The sequence below is a fragment of the Loxodonta africana genome, chromosome 13 (genome assembly GCF_030014295.1).
Source record: "Loxodonta africana isolate mLoxAfr1 chromosome 13, mLoxAfr1.hap2, whole genome shotgun sequence".
Taxonomy (NCBI): domain Eukaryota; kingdom Metazoa; phylum Chordata; class Mammalia; order Proboscidea; family Elephantidae; genus Loxodonta; species Loxodonta africana.
Genome location: NC_087354.1, coordinates 37,930,388 through 37,953,586, shown reverse-complemented (window position 1 = coordinate 37,953,586; position 23,199 = coordinate 37,930,388). Strand labels below are relative to the sequence as shown.

Genomic DNA, 23,199 nt, shown 5'->3' with positions numbered 1-23,199 from the left:
TTCTAAACAAGTCTTCCCTTCATTGACCTGGTTTGGAAAGCCAACTCAACTGTCAATAAAGTCAAGACTTACGCTCAGTGCCCTGCGGGTTCAGCCAAGTTCGCTATTCTGAGACCAAACACTGAAAGGGTGGACCCTCACCCAAAACCAAACCAAACCCAGTGCTGTTGTGTCGATTCCGACTCATAGCGACCCTATAGGACAGAATAGAACTGCCCCACAGTTTCCAAGGAGTGCCTGGCAGATTTGAACTACCGACCCATTGGTTTGCAGCTGTAGCACTTAACCACTATGTCACCAGGGTTTCCAGACCCTCCTCAAAAACTCCTCAGGTGCCTTCAAATGTTTGCCAAAGTGTCAGTATGCGCGTCAGGACAAACCATGCTCATTAGTAAAGAACAACTCAATTCAGTGGGTCCTGCTGATGAACCCTACTCAAAGAATGGCAGATAAAGAATAACTGTGGCACTGTTCATTTGAAAAATTAACATATACATTTAATAGGTGCAGAATCATCACTCGGGTTTTAAAAAATTGCATTAGAAGTTTCTTTGGGAAAAATTTATTGCTTAATTAACTTAAATTTTTAAATGAGAAGTTAAAGTTACATCTTCCTCAAACAAAAGTTGTCTTAAGAGGAGTTTCTGAAATGTGAGAGAAGTATAGGTGTACTTCTTTCAACATGGTAAAAATAAATTTAAAATTTCTTCACTTTCAGCTTGATAAATGCATTGTTATTACTAGAAACTAAACAAATTCAGGAAAATGTAAATTAAAAGCAACATTACCATACTTGGTGCCTCCAAGTTTAGGTATATTGAAGAACTTATGTGAACTGTCATTTAATGTTTCAATAAGGTACTCAAAGGCGCATCCTGGAAAAAAAAAAAAAAACTTTCATTAAACATAGCTACAAAATATTTTATTCAAAAAAACAGCTTTTTCTGATAGAATTTTCTGCAATGGTGGAATGTTCTGTATCTGTGCTGTCCAATAAGGTAGCCTTTAGCCACATGTGTCTACTGAGCACTTGAAATGTAGCTAGAGCAATGGAAGAAATTTAATTTTTTCAATTGTGCTGTGCAGTGATTTTTTTTTAGTAGCCATAGCTTTGTAACTCCCAACAAATGCCTGGATAGGGCTATGCAAATGAAGTGCCTGTGGCCCACCCAGGGACTGAAAAGCTTGCTGATAATGTAAATAAGGTACATGGCACACTTGTGGGGGTGGGACCATGCAAATAAGGTATATGGAAACACTAACGAGCAGACTGGGTGGTTTTGCCATCCTGCTAGGCTTAAAATGAGCCATCCCAGAGACGAGAAGGGAGGGTCCCACCACCACCAAAAAAAAAAAAAAAAAAGAGCCAGGAGTGGAGTGTGTCCTTTGGATATGGGACTCCTGTGCTGAGAACCTCCTAGATCCAGGAGACAGAGAGGAGCTATAACACAGAAGACACAATGAGACGGCTGCAGTAGGGCTTCCCAGCCCACAGAGTTAGAAAGCTGAGCATCTTCGGGTACGAGGCTTACTGGCAGGGTGGGGTGCCTCCGTCACTTATTGGCAGAGCTAAACACTTGCCTGAGCAGGGCAGAGGGGCCAGAGAGAGGCATGCCTATGGATCCAGGTGAGAAGAGGTTGTCTTGATCAAAGAACTGTATCCTTAGTGTTCCTAAACCTGAATTATAACCTGTTACTTCCCTAATAAACCCAATAATCGTGAGTATTGTCTGTGAGTTCTCTGTGGCCATTGCAAGGAATTATCAAACCCAGCAGAGAAGTAGAGTGCCATGGAAGGGACAGGTGGTGTTGGAATTGGTAAAAAGGGCTGGTGAGAGGAAGTATGTCTGACCTCTGCCTCACAGGAATCAGCTGTTGATCTTGATTCTCCTTTCCCCTTGTGAAGTTAGAGGAGGTCAGACACCATTTTTACAAACTGTATTTATTCTAACTAATTTAAATGGCCACATGTGGCTAGTGGCTACCATATCGGACAGCACAGCTCTAAACCATAACTCTTGGCAAGTAAAAACTGGAAAGATAATTAACTCTAGAAAGGAACTAGAATGACTTAAATGATGTATAGGCATGTCGTGGAAAGACACATTCTGAAAGTTGAATATACACTGAACAATTTGAGAACTCCAGTTATTTTAGAGGGATTAACTAAAAAAAAAAAGAAAAAGGAATCAAGCATATTCAAAGACACAGACAAGATCAAAACAAAGCAAGAAACTTCTCAGGTACAAACTTAGTAGGTCTTTAGAACGAAGACAAGAGTGAACAATATCTGAGTAAATTAGGACATTCTCCCTATTAAGAGACGTAGCCTGGTTTTTCACGAATTAAAGCTGAACTACGAGGTCGGAGGCAAAGATCCAGAGGTTTCATTTGAATGTACCCAGCTCCTAACATTCTTGGGGGACGTGGCAGGGAGGCAGCCTTGAGGGTAAGAAGCTTCAACTCTTTTGTTGCAGAATCACTGTGATGGGTGGGCAGGACCCTCAGCCTTGTCAGGGCCTTAGTCTGGTTTGAGAAGGGAGAAGCACAGCCCACTTTCAGAATGTAAAGTTTTTTTTTTGTTTTTGTACAGGCAGACATGAAGGAGGAGAGGGGGAGGAGACCCTGTGCTTGAAACTAGGACTGGGAACTGGCTGATCAGTGTTCGGCCTTGACCGCTCCTCACTCTGCATCTAGAGGCAAAGAGGGAAGGAGGGGCTCGCGGCTGGACAGCGGAATAAAGAACAAGCTGCGAAGAGACACAGGCCTCCACCCGCAACTCTCACAAATGGGGGCGGGGAGGAGGAGAAGACGGTGGGCCTCCTCCGACCTGGGGCTACCAAGAGGCACCGGGACCCGCTGGTAGCCAGGAGCGGCTGCTGGGCTGAGGTGGGCGGGGGTCAGGGCCAGGGACGGCGCGACGGCCCTGACAGAGTCGCTCCCTGGGGTGAAGGCTGCGAGGCCTGGCTCCCGCGGCCTCGGCCCAAAGAGCGCGGCCCAACCGGCAGGCCCCTAGGGGAACACGACCCTGAGGGCCCCAGGCGCCGGCCGAGCAACTCGAGGAGAGAGAAGGAGGGAACACGATGCCCGGGCAGCTCGCGTCTCCAGGTGCCAGATCCGAGTCCGCGGCCCGAAACTAACCTGCACTTGGGGCGTCCATCGCCGGAGACCATATTATCCCTCCAGGGAGGGGGCCGCGGGGGAGGGGTAGGCCGGGCGGGGAAAAAGGGGAGGAAGGCAGGAGGACTAGGAAGGAAGGAAGGAAGGAAGCAGGCTCCCGCAGGCAAACACCGCGAGAGCTGCAGCGCCGGCCCCAGGTCTGCGCTCGCGGGATTTGCCGCCCAACTCCCGCGAGATGTTGGGACGTGGAGACAAAGAAAGAGTAGGCGGCAGAGCTGGCTAGGGGGCGATTCCCTGCGCAATGGCCGCTAATCCAGCGAGCGGAGGCGGGGCGCAGGGAGGCTGTAGCGTTAGCGTCACTAGCGTGGCCCTCGTAGTGATCCGTTACTAGTTGTGGCCTCAATTGTCCAATGAGGTTCTGATGTCCAGTGGTGTATGGCACCTGTCGGTATCTGGCCGGGGGAGGGTGGGTGTCATGGAATGGGAACTCCTAGAAAAAATAGCTTAAGGAGAAGCGCTTTCCCGTGACGATAAAACCTTACGTGACCCTATTATATATGTAGCCCTTAAGCGTGCTCTAAGAACAAAATGATGTGTCACGTAGCAGGCGCTCTACTGATCGTTGAGTGAATGAATTTTCCCTTACACTCCTCTAGCTTCAATCTTTCTCGTTCCGTTGACTCCTTTCCAACAGAAGTCAATCATGCTTAAGTGTTCCCGTTCCTCCGCCTCAGGTCCTCAAGTCTCTGTCTTCCTCCACCTACCATTTTATCTCCCCTTTACAGCCAACTTTCCAGAAAGAGTTGATTGCACTCGCCCTTTCCCTCCCACTTTTCTCTTCAGTCTGGCTTTCACCCCCCAGAAATGCCTTTGGCCAAGGTTAGCCGTAACTCACCTTTCTCAATCTTGTTTTCTTTCCCTTGTTGAGAAATATTTTTGCCATCAGCTTCTGTGAGCTCAGTCCCTCCTTTGTTTTCTTTTTTATCTCAGGATACTTCATATTCTCCTCTGCAGGCTCTTCTGCCTAGCCATTCAGTGTACATTACATGTACTCCAGCGCCCTGACCTTGCACCTCCTCTCACTCTCCTTTTTCCCCGGCACATCTCAGCCTCTCCTTTGGCTTCAGTTTTAAGTTATATGCGGATGTTTTCCGGGCTACCTGAAACCCAAACTCCAAAATCCAGAGGTGTATATCCTAGTCCCATTGAATGTCTCTTCACATCCCACAGGCACCTCACAAGCAAAACCTCCATAACCGAACTCATCATTTTCCTCCTAAAGTCCACTATTCCCTTTTGTATTGCCTGTATCAGCCAATGGCACCACCATCACCCATTTGCCCAGGCATTTTCACCTCGTGGTCACGAGATGACTGTAGCAGCACACAGAAGCATTAACTAGTCCTACAGCTTCCAGTGCTCCTTTGAAGCATTAAACTGCTCCTAAGAATGCTGCTTAGAAGCGAGGATGGCGACACTTGGTCTCACGTACTTTGGACTTGTTATCAGGAGGGACCAGCCCCTAGCGAAGGATAGCATGCTAGTTAAAGCGGAGGGTCAGCGAAAAAGAGGAAGACCCTTAACGAGATGGATTGACACAGTGGCTGCAACCATGGGCTAAAACATAGCAGGGATTGTGAGGATGGCACAAGACTGAATAGTGTTTTGTTCTGTTGTGCATGGGGTTGCTATGAGTTAGAACCGCCTTGACAGCACCTAGCAACAACAATACAGCTTCCAAAAGCAAGAGGGAAGATGGTGAAGGGCACTTCTCTCTTTTTATCAGAGAAGAAAATATTTTCCTAAAGATCCTCAGCAGACCTCTGATTGGCCACAGATTAGACCAGTAGTTCTCAACCCTATCAAATCCAGCACCCGCTTTTAAAAAATTTTATAATGTCTCCTTTACTATTTGGCATAAAATGCACAGACAATACAACTATGCACAACAGTAAAACCATCCATATAATGTCCTATCGGCAATATAAAGGAGATAAAAGGAAATTAACTTATTAGAAAATAATACGCATTCTAATGTGTAGGTGTACAGACATGTCTAAACTAGATGGCATAATAATGTAGTCGATGCTTGAACCTGCTTACAAAGAATAAATTTGGTTTTCTTTATTGTACTTTAGATGAAGTTTTACAGAGCAAATTAGTTTCTCATCAAACAATACATATATTGTTTTGTGACATTGATTGCCAACCCCATGACACGTCAACAGTCTCCTTGACCTTGGGTTCCCGTTACTAGCTTTCCTGTCCCTTCCTGACTTCTCGTCCTTGCCCCTAGGCTGGTGTGTCCATTTAGTCTGGTTTTGTTTTATGGGCCTATCTAAAAAAAGCACGAACTGGTTGCTGAGTCTATTCTGACTCATAGCAACCCTATAGGACAGAATAGAGCTACCTCACAGGGTTTCCAAGACTATAATCTTTATGGAAGCGGACTGCCACATCTTTCTCCTGCAGAGGGCCTAGTGGGTTGGAACGGCCAACCTTTCTATTAGCAGCCCACTTAACCACTGAGCCACTAAGGGTTAGGATTTACAACACGCATTTTTGGGGACACAATTCAATCCACAACAGTAACTGAGTCATTTCTTTATCTAAAATCAGAGCAGTGTTTTAAGCCCACAGCTTTTCTAAGTCTTGCCAGTATGACCTCTCAGCAACTAATTCCTGAGGGAGGTCACGTTCTTCAAAACTATGTTTTAGTTCCACGTGGGGACAGCTTGTTTGCTTATTGATAGTTCCAAAATAAGTGTCATATTAAAAAAAAATCAAAACCATGATAACTCTGTGGGATCGCCTCTCCTGTCCTCTTCCTGCCATCTTTCCTTGCCATCATAATGGTGTGCATGAGCATCCTACGTGCTTTTTTTTTTTTTTAATAATTTTTATTGTGCTTTAAGTGAAAGTTTACAAATCAAGTCAGTATCTCACACAAAAACCCATATACACCTTGCTACACACTCCCAATAACGCTCCCCCTAATGAGACAGCCTGCTCTCTCCCTCCACTTTCTCTTTTCGTGTCCATTTCACCAGCTTCTAACCCCCTTCACCCTCTCATCTCCGCTCCAGGCAGGAGATGCTAACATAGTCTCAAGTGTCCACCTGATCCAAGAAGCTCACTCCTCACCAGCATCCTTCTCCAACCCATTGTCCACTCCAATCCATGTCTGAAGAGTTGGCTTTGGGAATGGTTCCTGTCCTGCGGCAACAGAAGGTCTGGGGGCCGTGACCACCAAGGTCCTTCCAGTCTCAGTCAGACCATTAAGTCTGGTCTTATGAGGATTTGGGGTCTACATCCCACTGCTCTCCTGCTCCCTCAGGGGTTCTCTGTTGTGTTCCCCGTCAGGGCAGTCAACGGTTGTAGCTGGGCACCATCTAATTCTTCTGGTCTCAGGATGATGTAGTCTCTTGGGCTCGTAATCACCTTGTGTCCTTGGTGTTCTTCATTCTCCTTTGATCCAGGTGGGTTGAGACCAATTGATGCATCTTAGATGGCTGCTCCCTAGCGTTTAAGACCCCAAATGCCACTCTTCAAAGTGGGATGCAGAATGTTTTCGTAATAGATTTTATTACGCCAACTGACTTAGATGTCCCCTGAAACCATGGTCCCCAGACCCCTATCCCTGCTACGCTGGACTTTGAAGCATTCAGTTTATTCAGGAAACTTCTTTGCTTTTGGTTTAGTCCAATTGTGCTGACCTCCCCTGTATTGCCTGCTGTCTTACCCTTCGCCTAAAGTAGTTCTTATGTACTATCTAATACGTGAATGCCCCTCTTCCGCCCTCCCTCCCTCCCCCATCTCGTAACCACAAAAGAATGTTTTCTTCTCAGTTTAAACCATTTCTCTAGATCTTATAATAGTGGTCTTATACAATATTTGTCCTTTTGCATCTGACTAATTTCACTCAGCATAATGCCTTCCAGGTTCCTCCATGTTATGAAACATTTCACAGATTCCTCACTGTTCTTTATCGATGTGTAGCATTTCATTGTGTGAATATGCTATAATTTATTTGTCCATTCATCTGTTGATGGGCACCTTGGTGGCTTCCATCTTTTTGCTATTGTAAACAGTGCTGCAATAAACATGGGTGTGCATATATTTGTTCGTGTAAAGGCTCTTATTTCTCTAGGATATATTCCAAGCAGTGGGATTGCTGGATCGTATGGTAGTTCTATTTCTAGCTTTTTAAGGAAGTGCCAAATCGATTTCCAAAGTGGTTGTACCATTTGACATTCCCACCAGCAGTGTATAAGTGTTCCAATCTCTCCGCAGCCTCTCCAACATTTATTATTTTGTGTTTTTTGGATTAATGCCAGCCTTGTTGGAGTGAGATGAAATCTCATTGTGGTTTTGATCTGCATTTCTCTAATGGCTAATGATCGTGAACATTTCCTCATATATCTCTTAGCTACCTGAATGTCTTCTTTAGTGAAGTGTCTATTCATATCTTTTGCCCAATTTTTAATGGGGTTATTTGTCTTTTTGCAGTTGAGTTTTTGCAGTATCATGTAGATTTTAGAGATCAGGCACAGATCAGAAATGTCATAGCTAAAAACTTTTCCCCAGTCTGTAGGTAGTCTTTTTACTCTTTTGGTGAAGTCTTTGGATGAGCACAGATGTTTGATTTTTAGGAGCTCCCGGTTATCTGCTTTCTCTTCTGGTGTTTGCGCATTGTTAGTAATGTTTTGTATACTGTTTATGCCATGTATTAGGGCTCCTAGTGTTGTCCCTATTTTTTATTCCATGATCTTTATCGTTTTAGATTTTATATTTAGGTCTTTGATCCATTTTGAGTTAGATTTTGTGCATGCAGCGAGGTATTGGCCTTGTTTCATTTTTTTGCAAATGGGTATCCAGTTATGCCAGCACCATTTGTTAAAAAGACTGTCTTTTCCCCATTTAACTGTTTTGGGGCCTTTGCCAAATGTCAACTGCTCATATATGGATAGATTTATGTCTGGATTCTCAATTCTGTTCCATTGGTCCATGTATCTGTTGTTGTACCAGTACCAGGCTGTTTCGACTACTGTGGCGGTATAATGGGTTCTAAAATCAGGTAAAGTAAGGCCACCTGCTTTGTTCTTCTTTTCCAGTAATGCCTTATTTATCCAGGGCCTCTTTCCCTTCCATATGTAGTTGGTGATTTGCTTCTCCACGTCATTAAAGAACGTCGTTGGGATTTGGATCTGAACTGCATTAAACGTATAGATAGCTTTCGGTAGAAGAGACATTTTTATAATGTTAAGTCTTCCTATCCACGAGCAAGGTATGTTCTTCCACTTACGTAAGCCTCTTTTGGTTTCTTGCAGAAGTGTACTGTAGTTTTCTTTGTATAAGCCTTTTACATTTCTGGTAATATTTATTCCTAAGTATTTTATCTTCTTGGGGGCTATTGTAAATGGCATTGATTTGGTGATTTCCTCTTCGATGTTCTTTTTGTTGGTGTAGAGGAATCCAACTGATTTTTGTATGTTTATCTTGTATCCTGATATTCTGATGAACTCTTCTATTAGTTTCAGTAGTTTTCTGGAGGATTCCTTAGGGTTTTCAGTGTATAAGATCATGTCATCTGCAAATAGAGATACTTTGACTTCTTCCTTGCCAATCTGGATGCCCTTTATTTCTTTATCTAGCCTAATTGGTCTGGCTAGGACTTCCAGCACAATGTTGAATAAGAGTGGTGATAAAGGGCATCCTTGTCTGGTTCCTGATCTCAGTGGGAATGCTTTCTGAATCTCTCCATTTAGGATGATGTTGGCTGTTGACTTTGTATAAATGCCCTTTATTATGTTGAGGAATTTTCCTTCTATTCCTATTTCGCTGAGAGTTTTTATCATGAATGAGTGTTGAACTTTGTCAAATGCCTTTTCTGCATCAATTGATAAAATCATGTGATTCTTGTCTTTTGTTTTATTTATGTGGTGGATTATATTAATTGTTTTTCTATTGTTGAACCATCCCTGCATACCTGGTATGAATCCCACTTGGTCATGGTGAATTATTTTTTTGATATGTTGTTGAATTCTATTGGCTAGAATTTTGTTGAGGATTTTTGCATCTGCATTCATGAGGGATATAGGTCTATAATTTCCTTTTCTTGTGGTGTCTTTACCTGGTTTTGGTATCAGGGATATGGTGGCTTCACAGAATGAGTTTGGTAGTATTCTGTCCTTTTCTATGCTCTGAAATACCTTTAGTAGTAGTGGTGTTAACTCTTCTCTCAAAGTTTGGTAGAACTCTGCAGTGAAGCCGCCTAGACTGGGGCTTTTTTTTGTTGGGAGTTTTTTGATTACCTTTTCAATCTCTTCTTTTGTTATGGGTCTATTTAGTTGTTCTACCTCTGTTTGTCTTAGTTTAGGTAGGTAGCGTGTTTCTAGGAATTCATCCATTTCTTCTAGGTTTTCAAAATTGTTTGAGTATAGTTTTTCATGGTAATCTGATACAATTCTTTTAATTTCAGTTGGGTCTGTTGTAATATCGCTCCTCTCATTTCTTATTCGGGTTATTTGCTTCCTCTCCTGTTTTTCTTTTGTCAGTTTGGCCAGTGGTTTATCAATTTTGTTGAGTTTTTCAAAAAACCAACTTTTGGTCTTGTTAATTCTTTCAATTGTTTTTCTGTTTTCTATTTCATTTAGTTCAGCTCTAATTTTTATTATTTGTTTTCTTCTGGTGCCTGTGGGTTTCTTTTGTTGCTCTCTTTCTATTTGTTCAAGTTGTAGGGATAATTCTTTGATTTGGGCCCTTCTTTTTGGGTGTGTGCATTTATTGATATAAGTTGGCCTCTGAGCACCACTTTTGCTGTGTCCCAAAGGTTCTGATAGGAAGTGTTTTCATTCTCACTGGATTCTCTGAATTTCTTTATTCCATCCTTAATGTCTTCTATAATCCAGTCTTTTTTGAGCAGGGTATTGTTCAGTTTCCAAGTGTTTGATTTCTTTTCCCGTTATTGATTTCCACTTTTATGGCCTTATGGTCAGAGATGATGCTTTGTAATATTTCAATGTTTTGGATTCTGCTAAGGCTTGGTTTATGACCTAATATGTGGTCTATTCTAGAGAATCTTCCATGTGCACTAGAAAAGAAAGTATACTTGGTTGCTGTTGGGTGGAGTGTTCTGTATATGTCTATGAGGTCAAGTTGGCTGATTGTGGCATTTAGATCTTCTGTGTCTTTATTGAGATTCTTTCTGGATGTACTGTCCTTCAACGAAAGTGGTATGTTGAAGTCTCCTACAATTATTGTGGAGCTGTCTATTTCACTTTTCAATGCTGTTAGAGTTTGTTTTATGTATCTTGCAGCCCTGTCACTGGGTGCATAAATATTTAATATGGTTATATCTTCTTGGTGTATTGTCGCTTTAATCATTATATAGTGTCCTTTCTTATCCTTTATGATGGATTTAATTTTAAAGTCTATTTTGTCAGAAATTAATATTGCCACTCCTGGTCTTTTTTGATTATTGTTTGCTTGATATATTTTTTCCATCCTTTGAGTTTTAGTTTGTTTGTGTCTCTAAGTCTAAGGTGTGTCTCTTGTAGGCAGCACATAGACGGATCTTGTTTTTTAATCCGTTCTGTCACTCTCTGTCTCTTTATTGGTGCATTTAGTCCGTTGACATTCAGGGTAATTATGCATAGGTATGAATTTAGTGCTATCATTTTGATGTCTTTTCTTGTGTGTTGACAGTTTCTTTTTCCCACTTGATTTTATGTGCTCAGTAGATTTTCTTTATATATTGTCCTTTCCTCATATTTGTTGTTGTTGATTTTGTTTCTGCTGAGTCTGTATTTTTCCGTTGTATTTAATTTTGATGAGTAGGATAATTTGTCTCCTTTGTGGTTACCTTATAATTTACCCCTATTTTTCTAAATTTAAAACTAACTGTTATTTCTTTGTATCGCCGTATCTTCCTCTCCATATGGAAGGTGTATGATTATGTTTCTTAGTCCTTTATTATTTTAATGTTGTCTTCTTTTATATAATAACATCACTGTTACCCTGTTTTTGGCTTTTTTTTTTTTTTTTTAATCCTGCTTTGTTTTTTTTTGGATTTCCCTGTCTGAGTTGACTTCTGGTTGCTCTGCCCGGTGTTCTATTCTTGGGTTGATACCTGATATTATTGATTTTCTAACCAAAGAACTCACTTTAGCATTTCTTGTAGTTTTGGTTTGGTTTTTACGAATTCCCTCAACTTGTGTTTATCCGGAAATGTCTTAATTTCGCCTTCATATTTAAGAGACAGTTTTGCTGGATAAATGATTCTTGGTAGGCAATTTTTTTCCTTCAATTTTTTAAGTATGTCATCCCATTGCCTTCTTGCCTGCCTGGTTTCTGCTGCGTAGTCTGAGCTTATTCTTATTGGCTGTCCTTTGTAGGTGACTTTTCGTTTATCCATCGCTGCTCTTATAATTGCCTCTTTATCTTTGGTTTTGGCAAGTTTGATTATAATATGTCTTGTGACTTTCTTTTAACATCTACCTTATGTGGAGTTCGAAGAGCATCTTGGATAGATATCTTCTCATCTTTCACAATATCAGGGAAGTTTTCTGCCAACAAATCCTCAACAATTTTCTCTGTATTTTCTGTTATCCCTCCCTGTTCTGGTACTCTAGTCACTCGTAGGTTATTTCTCTTGATAGAGTCCCACATGATTCTTAAGGTTTCTTCATTTTTTTAAATTCTTTTATCTGATTTTTCTTCCAATATATTAGTGCCAAGTGATTTATCTTCGAGTTCAGAAATTCTAGCTTCTACTTGCTCAATTCTGCTCCTCTGACTTTCTATTGAGTTGTCTAATTCTGTAATTTTATTGTTCATCTTCTGAATTCCTGATTACTGTCTGTCTATGGATTTTCCCCGCTTATTAAACTTTTCATTAAAAAAAAAATAGGTTCCTGAATAATCTTCCTAATTTCTTCAGTTGGTTTATCTGTATGTTCCTTGGCTTGTGCTGCGTATTCCCTTATTTCCTTCCTGATGTCTTGAAGGGTTCTGTATATTAAACTTTTGTATTCTGCATCTGGTAATTCCAGTAATGCACTTTCATCTAAAAGATCCCTGGGTTCTTTGTTTTGAGAGCCTGTTGAGGTGATCATGGTCTGTTTCTTTATGTGACTTGATGTTGACTGTTGTCTCCGAGCCATCTGTAAGTTATTGTATTAGTTTATGCTTGCTTACTATGTCATAGGTTCTTGCTTTGTTTTGTTTTGGTATACCACTATGGGTTGCTTGAGTGAGCTAGCTTGATTATTTTCACCTTTGGAGCTCTGGTGTCCTGTTCCCATCTGGCTAGAGCTGTTATCAGGTATATCAGCCTAGGAGTCCATTCAGTTTTCTTGTATGAATACAGCTCAGGTTTCCAGGTAGCTGATCAAGTGTGTGGTACAGGCTCTGCCCTACAGTCTTAGAGGAGCAGGGGTGATTGGTGTATATACTGGTATCTGATTGCAGCAGGGGGTCATGCTCCGAACAAGGCAGGGGGCTGAGAACCGACCCCAAGTGTCTCTGAAAAAAACGTGTCTCTGTTCCCTAGAGCGTGCTGGTGGGTGGGTTCTGCAGAGGGACCGTGGGCACCCAAAGTTTTTGGTTGTAAGGACTGGGAGGTACCCCTTATCTTTGGACCCCTGTTGCGGGTGGCTGGATGACCTGAGTGGAGCTACCAGTCCATAGGTCCCTAATGTGGGTAGGTAAGGACCTTGTTTAATAGGCAAAGCAATGTCAAACATCAAACACCCACCTCTCCACCACATAGCTGAAATGGTTGGGGTTTGCCAACAAGGGCCTATTCTCCCAAAAGAGGCCCACACAGGTCCACACAGAAGGGAAAGGTGCTCAAAGTCCATGGACGGTTTACGCCTGGACAGGAGCCGCTTCTGTCCTAAGCTCCCCCAGTTAATGGAGCTAGCAAATTATCTGTTCCCCCCATTTGGAAATTTTTTCCTTCCCCAAGGCCGGGAGGATGGCTCTAGGGGCTCACCAGGATCTATCTCAGGCCCAGGGATTCAGCCGCTGAAGCCGGCTTGGGGGTGGGGTGGGGGTGCGCGGTAAAATATACGCAAGTACTTAGCTTTTGTTGAGAGCGCTGTTCTCCTCAGGTTCTAGGGGTGTGAGCAGGCTATGTGGCTGCTGCTTCTCCCTGAGGAAACTGCGGCCGAATTCTAGTACCAGCCCGCCGCCGCCGCCACTGCCGCTGCCGCCGCTGCCGCTCCAGGAATGGTGCCTGAGGGCTGCCCGTGATTCAGGTCCGGTAACTCCTTTCCACTTCTGAAGGCTTTCTTCCTCCCTCTGCCCCTCAGTTTGTTGTCTAAGCTTGCCTTTGATGTGCAGGGCTTCCATCTTGTCACGAATATACTCCTTTCACTTGTTTTTTCGGGTCTTTGTTGTAAAGAGGGCTTGCCGGAAGCATCTGTCTATTCCGCCATCTTGGCTCCGCCTCTTCCTGGCCCATGCTTTTAAAAGCATCAATAGTGCTGAGAAGAGAGGCAACTTCCAGGTTCTTATTAGGTTGTGACCCAAAGACATTTTTGGTTTCTAACTGTGAAGATGATTATATTGACATGTAAACTATGTGATGGTTACATTGGTGAATTTGAAATCATGGATGATCACAGAGATGGAAAAATTGTTATGAACCTCACAGGCAGGTTAGACAAGTGTGTAGTGAGTGATCAGACCCAGATTTGATATGCAACTCAAAGATCTAAAAAAGTGGCAGAATAATCTGCTTTCATCCCATCAGCTTGGTTTCATTGTACTGATGATCTCAGCTGGCATCATAGATCATGAGAAAGCAAGACAAAAACACGCAGGAGGGAAAATTCTGGGATTCTTTTTCTAGGGTTATAATACATACATACAAATAAAATAACTCCATGGGGCAGGGGGAAATCAAAACCATGATAAATAAAAACTTTTGCCATTCCATGGCTCACCTTGAAAGCCACTGCTGAGTCTCATTGTGGGTAAGGCAAGAGTGCTTGGCTACTGACCCTTGGCATATGAAATCAAAAGGAACCATTGTATACCCAAAGCAAATAACTGTGTTCTGCCCATCTAGTCAAGTGGAATACAGGTAAGAGTTTTTTCTTTTAGCCAATAAAAGTGGATCATACAGGAAACGTTTTTAGAAACTCAGTATAATCATCTATCAGGAGCAAGTGGTTGAGAAAGCCGACGCAGGTTCTGCAGAGCAGTGTCCTTGGAACTGTGGGAAGACATATAAGAAATATAGAAGAACTTAATTCCTCGACGTTAGTTATTCTAACGGAAAAGACAGAATTACCATCAGTAAAATGAACAAAACTCAGTTGCTGTCGAGTCAGTTCTAACTCATGGTGACCTCATCATATGTGTCAGAGTAGAACTGTGGTCATAAGGTTTTCAATGACTGATTTTTGGAAGTAGGTTACCAGGCCTTTCTTCTGAGTTGCCTCTGGGTGCACTTGAACCTCCAACCTTTCAGTTAGCAGCCAAGTGTGTTAATCAGTTACACTACCCAGGGACTCCAGGAACATAAATTTCAGAAGTACGTTCCAGGAAAACCTAGGGTGCCATGATGAAGATGGTGTAGTAGAGCAACCAGGAGACCTGGTTTCAGTCCCAGCTCAGCCTCAAACTCACTGTGTGGCCATAGCCAAATTAATAAATCTCTCCAGGCCTCAGCTATAATTAATATTTAAACTAAGCTTTCTACTATGTTCAAGAATTATTTTATATAGTTTATGATTGTATATTACCACTGTCAGGCATATACCCTTTCCTCTTTCCCTCTCATTAAAGAAATCATAATTTTTTTTCGAATTGGAATTCCAAAAAGTTTCTCGATTTCATTTGGTTAAGTGCCCAATTAGCTGAAACTTTGGTGGTTTGAACTCACTCAGAGGTGCCTCAGAAGACAGGCCTGGTGACCACAGCCTTGAAGACTCTATGTAGCCGTTCCACTCTGCACACACGGAGTTGCCATGAGTTGGAATTGACTCCACAACAACTAGCAAGAACAACCACTGCTTTAGTTTGGACTCTGGTCATTTCTGACCTGGACCATTATTTTAGGTTGAGCCATAAGAAATTGATGGCATTTGTCCTTTTTAGGCAATTTTATGTGGTTCAACCTATTAGTCATTTCCTAACTGGGCTCCCTGCTTCAGCCTTGCCTCCCTCACCCTCTCACCACTGCTCCAAGCACCCTTTACAATTTCTGAATGACAAATCTGATCACGTTTACTTAAAGTCCTTCCAAGACTCCCCATTGCCTTCAAGATAAAATCCAAACTCCGAAGCCCAGTATTTGAGGCCCTTTGGTTCTGATCCTTGCTTACTCTTCAACCTTACCACTTGCCACCCATTGCTGTCGAGTTGATTCTGACTCATAGCACCCTATAGGACAGAGTAGAACTGCCCCAAAGGGTTTCCAAGGTGATAGGGTTGCTGTGAGTAAGAGCTGACTCAACAGCAACGGGTTTGGGTTTGGAATCTTTATGGAAGCAGACTGCCACATCATTCTCCCAAGGAGCAGCTGGTGGATTCGAATCACCAATCTTTCAGTTAGCAGCCACATGCTTAATCACTGCACTACCAAGGCTTCTTCCTCTTGCCACATACCCCATTTTTGCCTAATACTGCACCCATACAGAACTAATACTATTTGAATTTCCCTGAAAATAAGCTTCATATATTACCTACCTCAAGTTTTTTCACATTCATTGGCTAACTTTTATATATTCTAATTCAGGCCTCTTTTTATGAGGCTTTCAATGCTTTCAGACACTCTCCTCCATCCCCAGCCCTGGACTCCTCCCCTCTCTCTTGCCATCATAGCCCCTGTGGTTCCCTCTACTAGCACTTAAAGCACTATGCTGTAATTCTTGATAATTGTCTGTCTCATCCATTAGACTGTGAACTCCATGAACAAAAAACTTAAGTTTTTACTCTATACTCCTATCTCCTAACACCAAACAATGAAAACCAACCAACAAACCACAGTGCTGTCAAGTAGATTCTGACTCATAGTAACCCCATGTGTTACAGAGTAGAACTGTGCTCCATAGAGTTTTCTTGGCTATAATCTTTAAGAAAGCAGATCTCCAGGCCTTTCTTCTGTGGTGCTATTGGGTGGGTTTGAACTGCCAACCTTTAGGTTAGCAGCTGAGCACAAGCCATTTATACTACTCAGGGGTCTTCTCCTAGTACAGGGCCTGGCAAATGACATTTGCTCCAGAAATTCTTGTTGAATAAATAAATGAATGAAATAAACCTGATCATACATATAAGAATTTCCAAATTTGTACAACAGGCAAACTAGGCATAAAATACTTGAATTATCAAATGATTTTCTATATGAGTACTATAAATAGCAAGCTATCCTAGTGAATTTCAAGATATGACTTGAATTTTAAATTGCAACTTATGGAAATCTGACTCACGTATAAAAGGGTGGCCTACACACTTCAGTTTAACATCCATTTAAGGATTATCTACTACACTCCAGAACAGAGAAGAGGATGGGGTCTACCCTTAAGGAGCTCATGAATACATAAAGTCAGTATAAATGATGATAAAAATGATAAACCTGGATAAGTACTTTATATGCATTACCTCATTTAAATACTTACAATCCCCCATAAGGCATTGTACCAGTTAGAATGTTTCCAGCAGCAAGTAAAAGAAATACCCAACTCAAACTGGCTTAAATAAGAGCTGTGCTTATATTAATTGAAGTCCTTATGTTTTCTCAGAAACATCTAGCCAGCTGCATGGGCATCAGGGTAGCTCCCTTGGAGAATGAGAGAGAGGTGGAACTTGAGCAGCTTCATGAAAGGCTCACCTGCTCGGAGAGATCATCCCTACCCAAGGTGTTCTCTCATTGAACAACAGACATTTCCCTGACACAGAGGGGTTAAGATGGCTCCAGCCTTGTCCCTCAGTCTAGGAAGGGCACAGAGAGTTAAAACCAACAATGACGATGTGTCTGAGAAGACAGAAGATTGTTACCAGGAGTCATGGGGTTTGACCTCAGGAACTTGAGGTCAGAATTTGACCCAAGCCAGCATTGTGGACATTTTTTAACCTTCTTGACATCCATTTCCTGTTTTACCTGCCCAAATGACTCTGATTTTTCTTGGAACAATTCAGCCCCTCCCCATTCTCAGTCATGATGTTTGGGTGGGGATGGCTGGGAATAATTAATCGACAGATCTACCAGTAGACTCGGTCCTATCTGGCTCGGAAATTGGGGACATAACCTAGTTAGAAGCAATAAACCATGATGAGACTTTTGCTGGACCTTCTAAGAAAGGTAAGCTTCCTTTTTTCCTCTAAAAGGTATAGAGTGAGGTTGTGACATTTACAACTGTGGTAGCCATTTTACTGCCACAACGGGAGCCTGGAGCTCTGGGGTCCAGTGTGTGGAAACTGAGAATAAAGTCAAGACTGTGGAAGACAGTAACAAGAGCTGGAGAAATATTGGGCCTGTGATATCATTTGAGCTTCTAGATCAAACTTTGCCTGTTCTCTACAACAACTTCCTTTGGAATTTTTTTTCTGTGAGCCAATAAACCCCCTTTATTGGTTAAGTCAATTCGTGTTCTTTTTTATTTGTATTTTGTAATTTGCATCAAAATAATCTAATTGATATAGTTATTTACTAGCTGTGCAACTCTGGGTAATTTCCTCACTTATGACGTGAGAACGGTAACACTGACTACTTGGATTTTATGCTGATTGCATTTATGTGAGGTGTTCTATTAGTTTCCTATGGTTGCTATCCACCACTCCTCTGTCAGCTTGTTGTACTGAGATGGCTTGCCTGTTGCTGTAATGCTGGAAGCTATGCCACTGATATTTCAAATACCAGCAGGGTCAGTTGTGGTAGATAGGCTTTAATGGAGCTTCCAGGCTAAGACAGACTAGGAAGAAGGACTTGGTGATCTACTTCTTAAAAAATTTGGCCAGTGAAACCCTTATGAATAGCAGCAGAATATTGTCTGGTACGGTGCCAGAAGATGAGCCCCTCAGGTTGAAAAGACTCAAAACAGGACTGAGGAAGAGCTGCCTCCTCAAAGTAGAATCGACTTTAATGACATGAATGGAGTAAAGCTTTTGGGATCTTCACTTGCTGATGTGGCACAACTCAAAATGAGAAGAAACAGCTGCAAACATCCCTTAATAATTGGAACATGGGATGTATGAAGTATGAATCTACGAAAATTGGAAGTCATCAAAAATGAAATGGAACACAGGAAGATTGATATTCTAGGCATTAGTGAGCTGAAATGGACTGGTATTGGCCATTTTGAATTTGACAATCATATGGTCTACTATGCTGAGAATTACAAAATGAAGAGGAATGGCATCACACTCATTGTCAAAAAGAACATTTCAAGATCTATCCTGAAGCACAAAGCTGTCAGTGATAGTATAATATCCATACACCTACAAGGAAGACCAGTTAATACAACTATTATTCAAATTTACACATCAACCACTAATGCCAAGATGAAGAAATTGAAGATTTTTACCAACTTCTTAAGTGTGAAATTGATCAAACATGCAATCAAAATGCATTGATAATTGCTGGTGATTGGAATGTGAAAGCTGGAAACAAAGAAGAAGGATCAGTAGTTGGAAAATACGGCCTTGGTGATAGAAATGATATCGGAGATCTCATGATAGAATTTTGCAAGACCAATGCCTTATTCATTGGAAATACCTTTTTTCATCAAAATAGCCGGTGCTATACACATGAACCTCATGAAATGGAATACACAGGAATTAAATCGACTACATCTGTAGGAAGAGACAACAGAGAAGCTCATTATCATCATTTAGAACAAGGCCAAGGTCCAACTACAGAACAGACCATTAATTCTTCATACATGGGTTCAAGTTGAAGCTGAAGAAAATTAAAAACAAGTTCACAAGAGTCAAAGTGCAACCTGAGTACATCTGCCTGAATGTAGAGGCCATCTCAAGAATAGATTTGATACATTGAATGCTAATGACTGAAGACCAGACCAGTTGTTTCCACGACATCATACATGAAGAAAGAGGTCATTAAAAAGACGTGAAAGACGGGGAGCTACTCCACCCATCTGAACTAACCCAGGGAGGGGGCCCACCTGGTTCACGGGGGCGGCACGGCCACGCGGCTGGAGGGACGAGAAGTCCCCGGGAGGCAGCGACTGATTTTGGAGTTGAGAGTGCACCGTCCCAGTAGGGGAGCCTTGACGCTGGGCGTGGGGCTGGAAGCGGAGGATCTGACCGTGACTCCAGCGGGCCAGACCCCCTGGGGGCAATCTCCACACAGCCAGCACACATAGGCGACGCGCCCGCGGGAATCTCAGATATAACAGTCATTCCAAGCAAGACAAGCAACTCTGGCTATATTCTGAGGTGCTACTCTCCTATCCCTCTGTTCCCTCCCCCACCCTCCCCAGGCGGCTTCATTAACATCTGAATAGCCTGAGCCAGAGGGAGAACTCTGATAGGGATCTGACTGCAGTTTTTTTTTAGCGGATTTTCTGGAAAAACTAGTTTCCCAGTGATGGCTCGGAGACAACAATCCATATCAAACCACTTAAAGAAGCAGACCGTGACAGCTTCTCCAACCCCCCAAACAAAAGAATCAAAATCTTTCCCAAATGAAGATACAATTTTGGAATTATCAGATACAGAATATAAAAAACTAATTTACAGAATGCTTAATGATATCACAAATGAAATTAGGATATCTGCAGAAAAAGCCAAGGAACACACTGATAAAACTGTTGAAGAACTCAAAAAGATTATTCAAGAACATACTGGAAAAATTAATAAGTTGCAAGAATCCATAGAGAGACAACATGTAGAAATCCAAAAGATTAACAATAAAATAACAGAATTAGACAACACACTAGGAAGTCAGAGGAGCAGACTCGAGCAATTAGAATGCAGACTGGGACATCTGGAGGACCAGGGAATCAACACCAACATAGCTGAAAAAAAATCAGATAAAAGAATTAAAAAAAATGAAGAAACCCTAAGAATTATGTGGGACTCTATCAAGAAGGATAACCTGCGGATGATTGGAGTCCCAGAACAGGGAGGGGGGACAGAAAACACAGAGAAAATAGTTGAAGAACTTCTGACAGAAAACTTCCCTGACATCATGAAAGACGAAAGGATATCTATCCAAGATGCTCATCGAACCCCATTTAAGATTGATACAAAAAGAAAAACACCAAGACATATTATCATCAAACTCACCAAAACCAAAGATAAACAGAAAATTTTAAAAGCAGCCAGGGAGAAAAGAAAGGTTTCCTTCAAGGGAGAATCAATAAGAATATGTTCTGACTACTCAGCAGAAACCATGCAGGCAAGAAGGGAATGGGACGACATATACAGAACACTGAAGGAGAAAAATTGCCAACCAAGGATCATATATCCAGCAAAACTCTCTCTGAAATATGAAGGCGAAATTAAGATATTTACAGACAAACACAAGTTTAGAGAATTTGCAAAAACCAAACCAAAGCTACAAGAAATACTAAAGGATATTGTTTGGTCAGAGAACCAATAATATCAGATATCAGCACAACACAAGGTCACAAAACAGAACGTCCTGATATCAACTCAAATAGGGAAATCACAAAAACAAACAAATTAAGATTAATTAAAAAAAAAAAAAATACACATAACAGGGAATCATGGAAGTCAATAGGTAAAAGATCACAATAATCAAAAAGAGGGACTAAATACAGGAGGCATTGAACTGCCATATGGAGAGTGATACAAGGCGATATAGAACAATACAAGTTAGGTTTTTACTTAGAAAAATAGGGGTATATAATGAGGTAACCACAAAAAGGCATAACAACTCTATAACTCAAGACAAAAACCAAGAAAAACGTAACGACTCAACTAACATAAAGTCAAACACTATGAAAATGAGGATCTCACAATTTACTAAGAAAAACGCCTCAGCACAAAAAAGTGTGTGGAAAAATGAAATTGTCAACAACACACATAAAAAGGCATCAAAATGACAGCACTAAAAACTTATTTATCTATAATTACCCTGAATGTAAATGGACTAAATGCACCAATAAAGAGACAGAGAGTCACAGACTGGATAAAGAAACACGATCCATCTATATGCTGCCTACAAGAGACACACCTTAGACTTAGAGACACAAACAAACTAAAACTCAAAGGATGGAAAAAAGTATATCAAGCAAACAATAAGCAAAAAAGAAGAGGAGTAGCAATATTAATTTCTGACAAAATAGACTTTAGACTTAAATCCACCACAAAGGATAAAGAAGGACACTATATAATGATAAAAGGGACAATTGATCAGGAAGACATAACCATATTAAATATTTACGCACCCAATGACAGGGCTGCAAGATACATAAATCAAATTTTAACAGAACTGAAAAGCGAGATAGATACCTCCACAATTATAGTAGGAGACTTCAACACACCACTTTCGGAGAAGGACAGGACATCCAGTAAGAAGCTCAACAGAGACACGGAAGATCTAATTACAACAATCAACCAACTTGACCTCATTGACTTATACAGAACTCTCCACCCAACTGCTGCAAAATATACTTTTTTTTCCAGCGCACATGGAACATTCTCTAGAATAGACCACATATTAGGTCATAAAACAAACCTTTGCAGAGTCCAAAACATCGAAATATTACAAAGCATCTTCTCAGACCACAAGGCAATAAAACTAGAAATCAATAACAGAAAAACTAGGGAAAAGAAATCAAATACTTGGAAAATGAACAATACCCTCCTGAAAAAAGACTGGGTTATAGAAGACATCAAGGAGGGAATAAGGAAATTCATAGAAAGCAACGAGAATGAAAATACTTCCTATCAAAACCTCTGGGACACAGCAAAAGCGTGCTCAGAGGCCAATTTATATCAATAAATGCACACATACAAAAAGAAGAAAGAGCCAAAATCAGAGAACTGTCCCTACAACTTGAACAAATAGAAACTGAGCAACAAAAGAATCCATCAGGCACCAGAAGAAAACAAATAATAAAAATTAGAGCTGAACTAAGTGAATTAGAGAACAGAAAAACAATCGAAAGAATTAACAAAGCCAAAAGCTGGTTCTTTGAAAAAATTAACAAAATTGATAAACCATTGGCTAGACTGACTAAAGAAATACAGGAAAGGAAACAAATAACCCGAATAAGAAATGAGAAGGACCACATCACAACAGAACCAAATGAAATTAAAAGAATCATTTCAGATTATTATGAAAAATTGTACTCTAACAAATTTGAAAACCTAGAAGAAATGGATGAATTCCTGGAAAAACACTACCTACCTAAACTAACACATTCAGAAGTAGAACAACTAAATAGACCCATAACAAAAAAAGAGATTGAAACGGTAATCAAAAAACTCCCAACAAAAAAAAGTCCTGGCCCGGACGGCTTCACTGCAGAGTTCTACCAAATTTTCAGAGAAGAGTTAACACCACTACTACTAAAGGTATTCCAAAGCATAGAAAATGACGGAATACTACCCAACTCATTCTATGAAGCCACCATCTCCCTGATACCAAAACCAGGTAAAGACATTACAAAAAAAGAAAATTATAGACCTATATCCCTCATGAACATTGATGCAAAAATTCTCAACAAAATTCTAGCCAATAGAATCCAACGACACATCAAAAAAATAATTCACCCTGATCAAGTGGGATTTATACCAGGTATGCAAGGCTGGTTTAATATCAGAAAAACCATTAATGTAATCCATCACATAAATAAAACAAAAGACAAAAACCACATGATCTTATCAATTGATGCAGAAAAGGCATTTGACAAAGTCCAACACCCATTCATGATAAAAACTCTTACCAAAATAGGAATTGAAGGAAAATTCCTCAACATAATAAAGGGCATCTATGCAAAGCCAACAGCCAATATCACTCTAAATGGAGAGAACCTGAAAGCATTTCCCTTGAGAACGGGAACCAGACAAGGATGCCCTTTATCACCACTCTTATTCAACATCGTGTTGGAAGTCTTAGCCAGGGCAATCAGG

At 41.2% G+C, this 23,199-nt stretch overlaps 1 protein-coding gene and 1 pseudogene across 1 annotated transcript in view; one reads left to right on the top strand and one right to left on the bottom strand.

Annotated features, from left to right (window-relative positions):
• The window catches only part of IREB2 (iron responsive element binding protein 2), a 58,907-nt gene extending 55,638 nt beyond the window's left edge, over positions 1 to 3,269 (bottom strand). The window contains exons 1-2 of the mRNA XM_003413839.4: positions 3,142 to 3,269; positions 789 to 875 (exon numbers count right to left, since the gene is read on the bottom strand). Of these exons, the coding sequence (XP_003413887.1) occupies positions 789 to 875; positions 3,142 to 3,160 (106 nt within the window). The 5' untranslated portion in view covers positions 3,161 to 3,269. The remainder of the gene's footprint in view (positions 1 to 788; positions 876 to 3,141) is intronic.
• An 86-nt stretch (positions 3,270 to 3,355) lies between these two features.
• LOC135233034 (small ribosomal subunit protein uS8-like) lies at positions 3,356 to 14,756 on the top strand (annotated as a pseudogene).
• Positions 14,757 to 23,199: the final 8,443 nt, after the last annotated feature.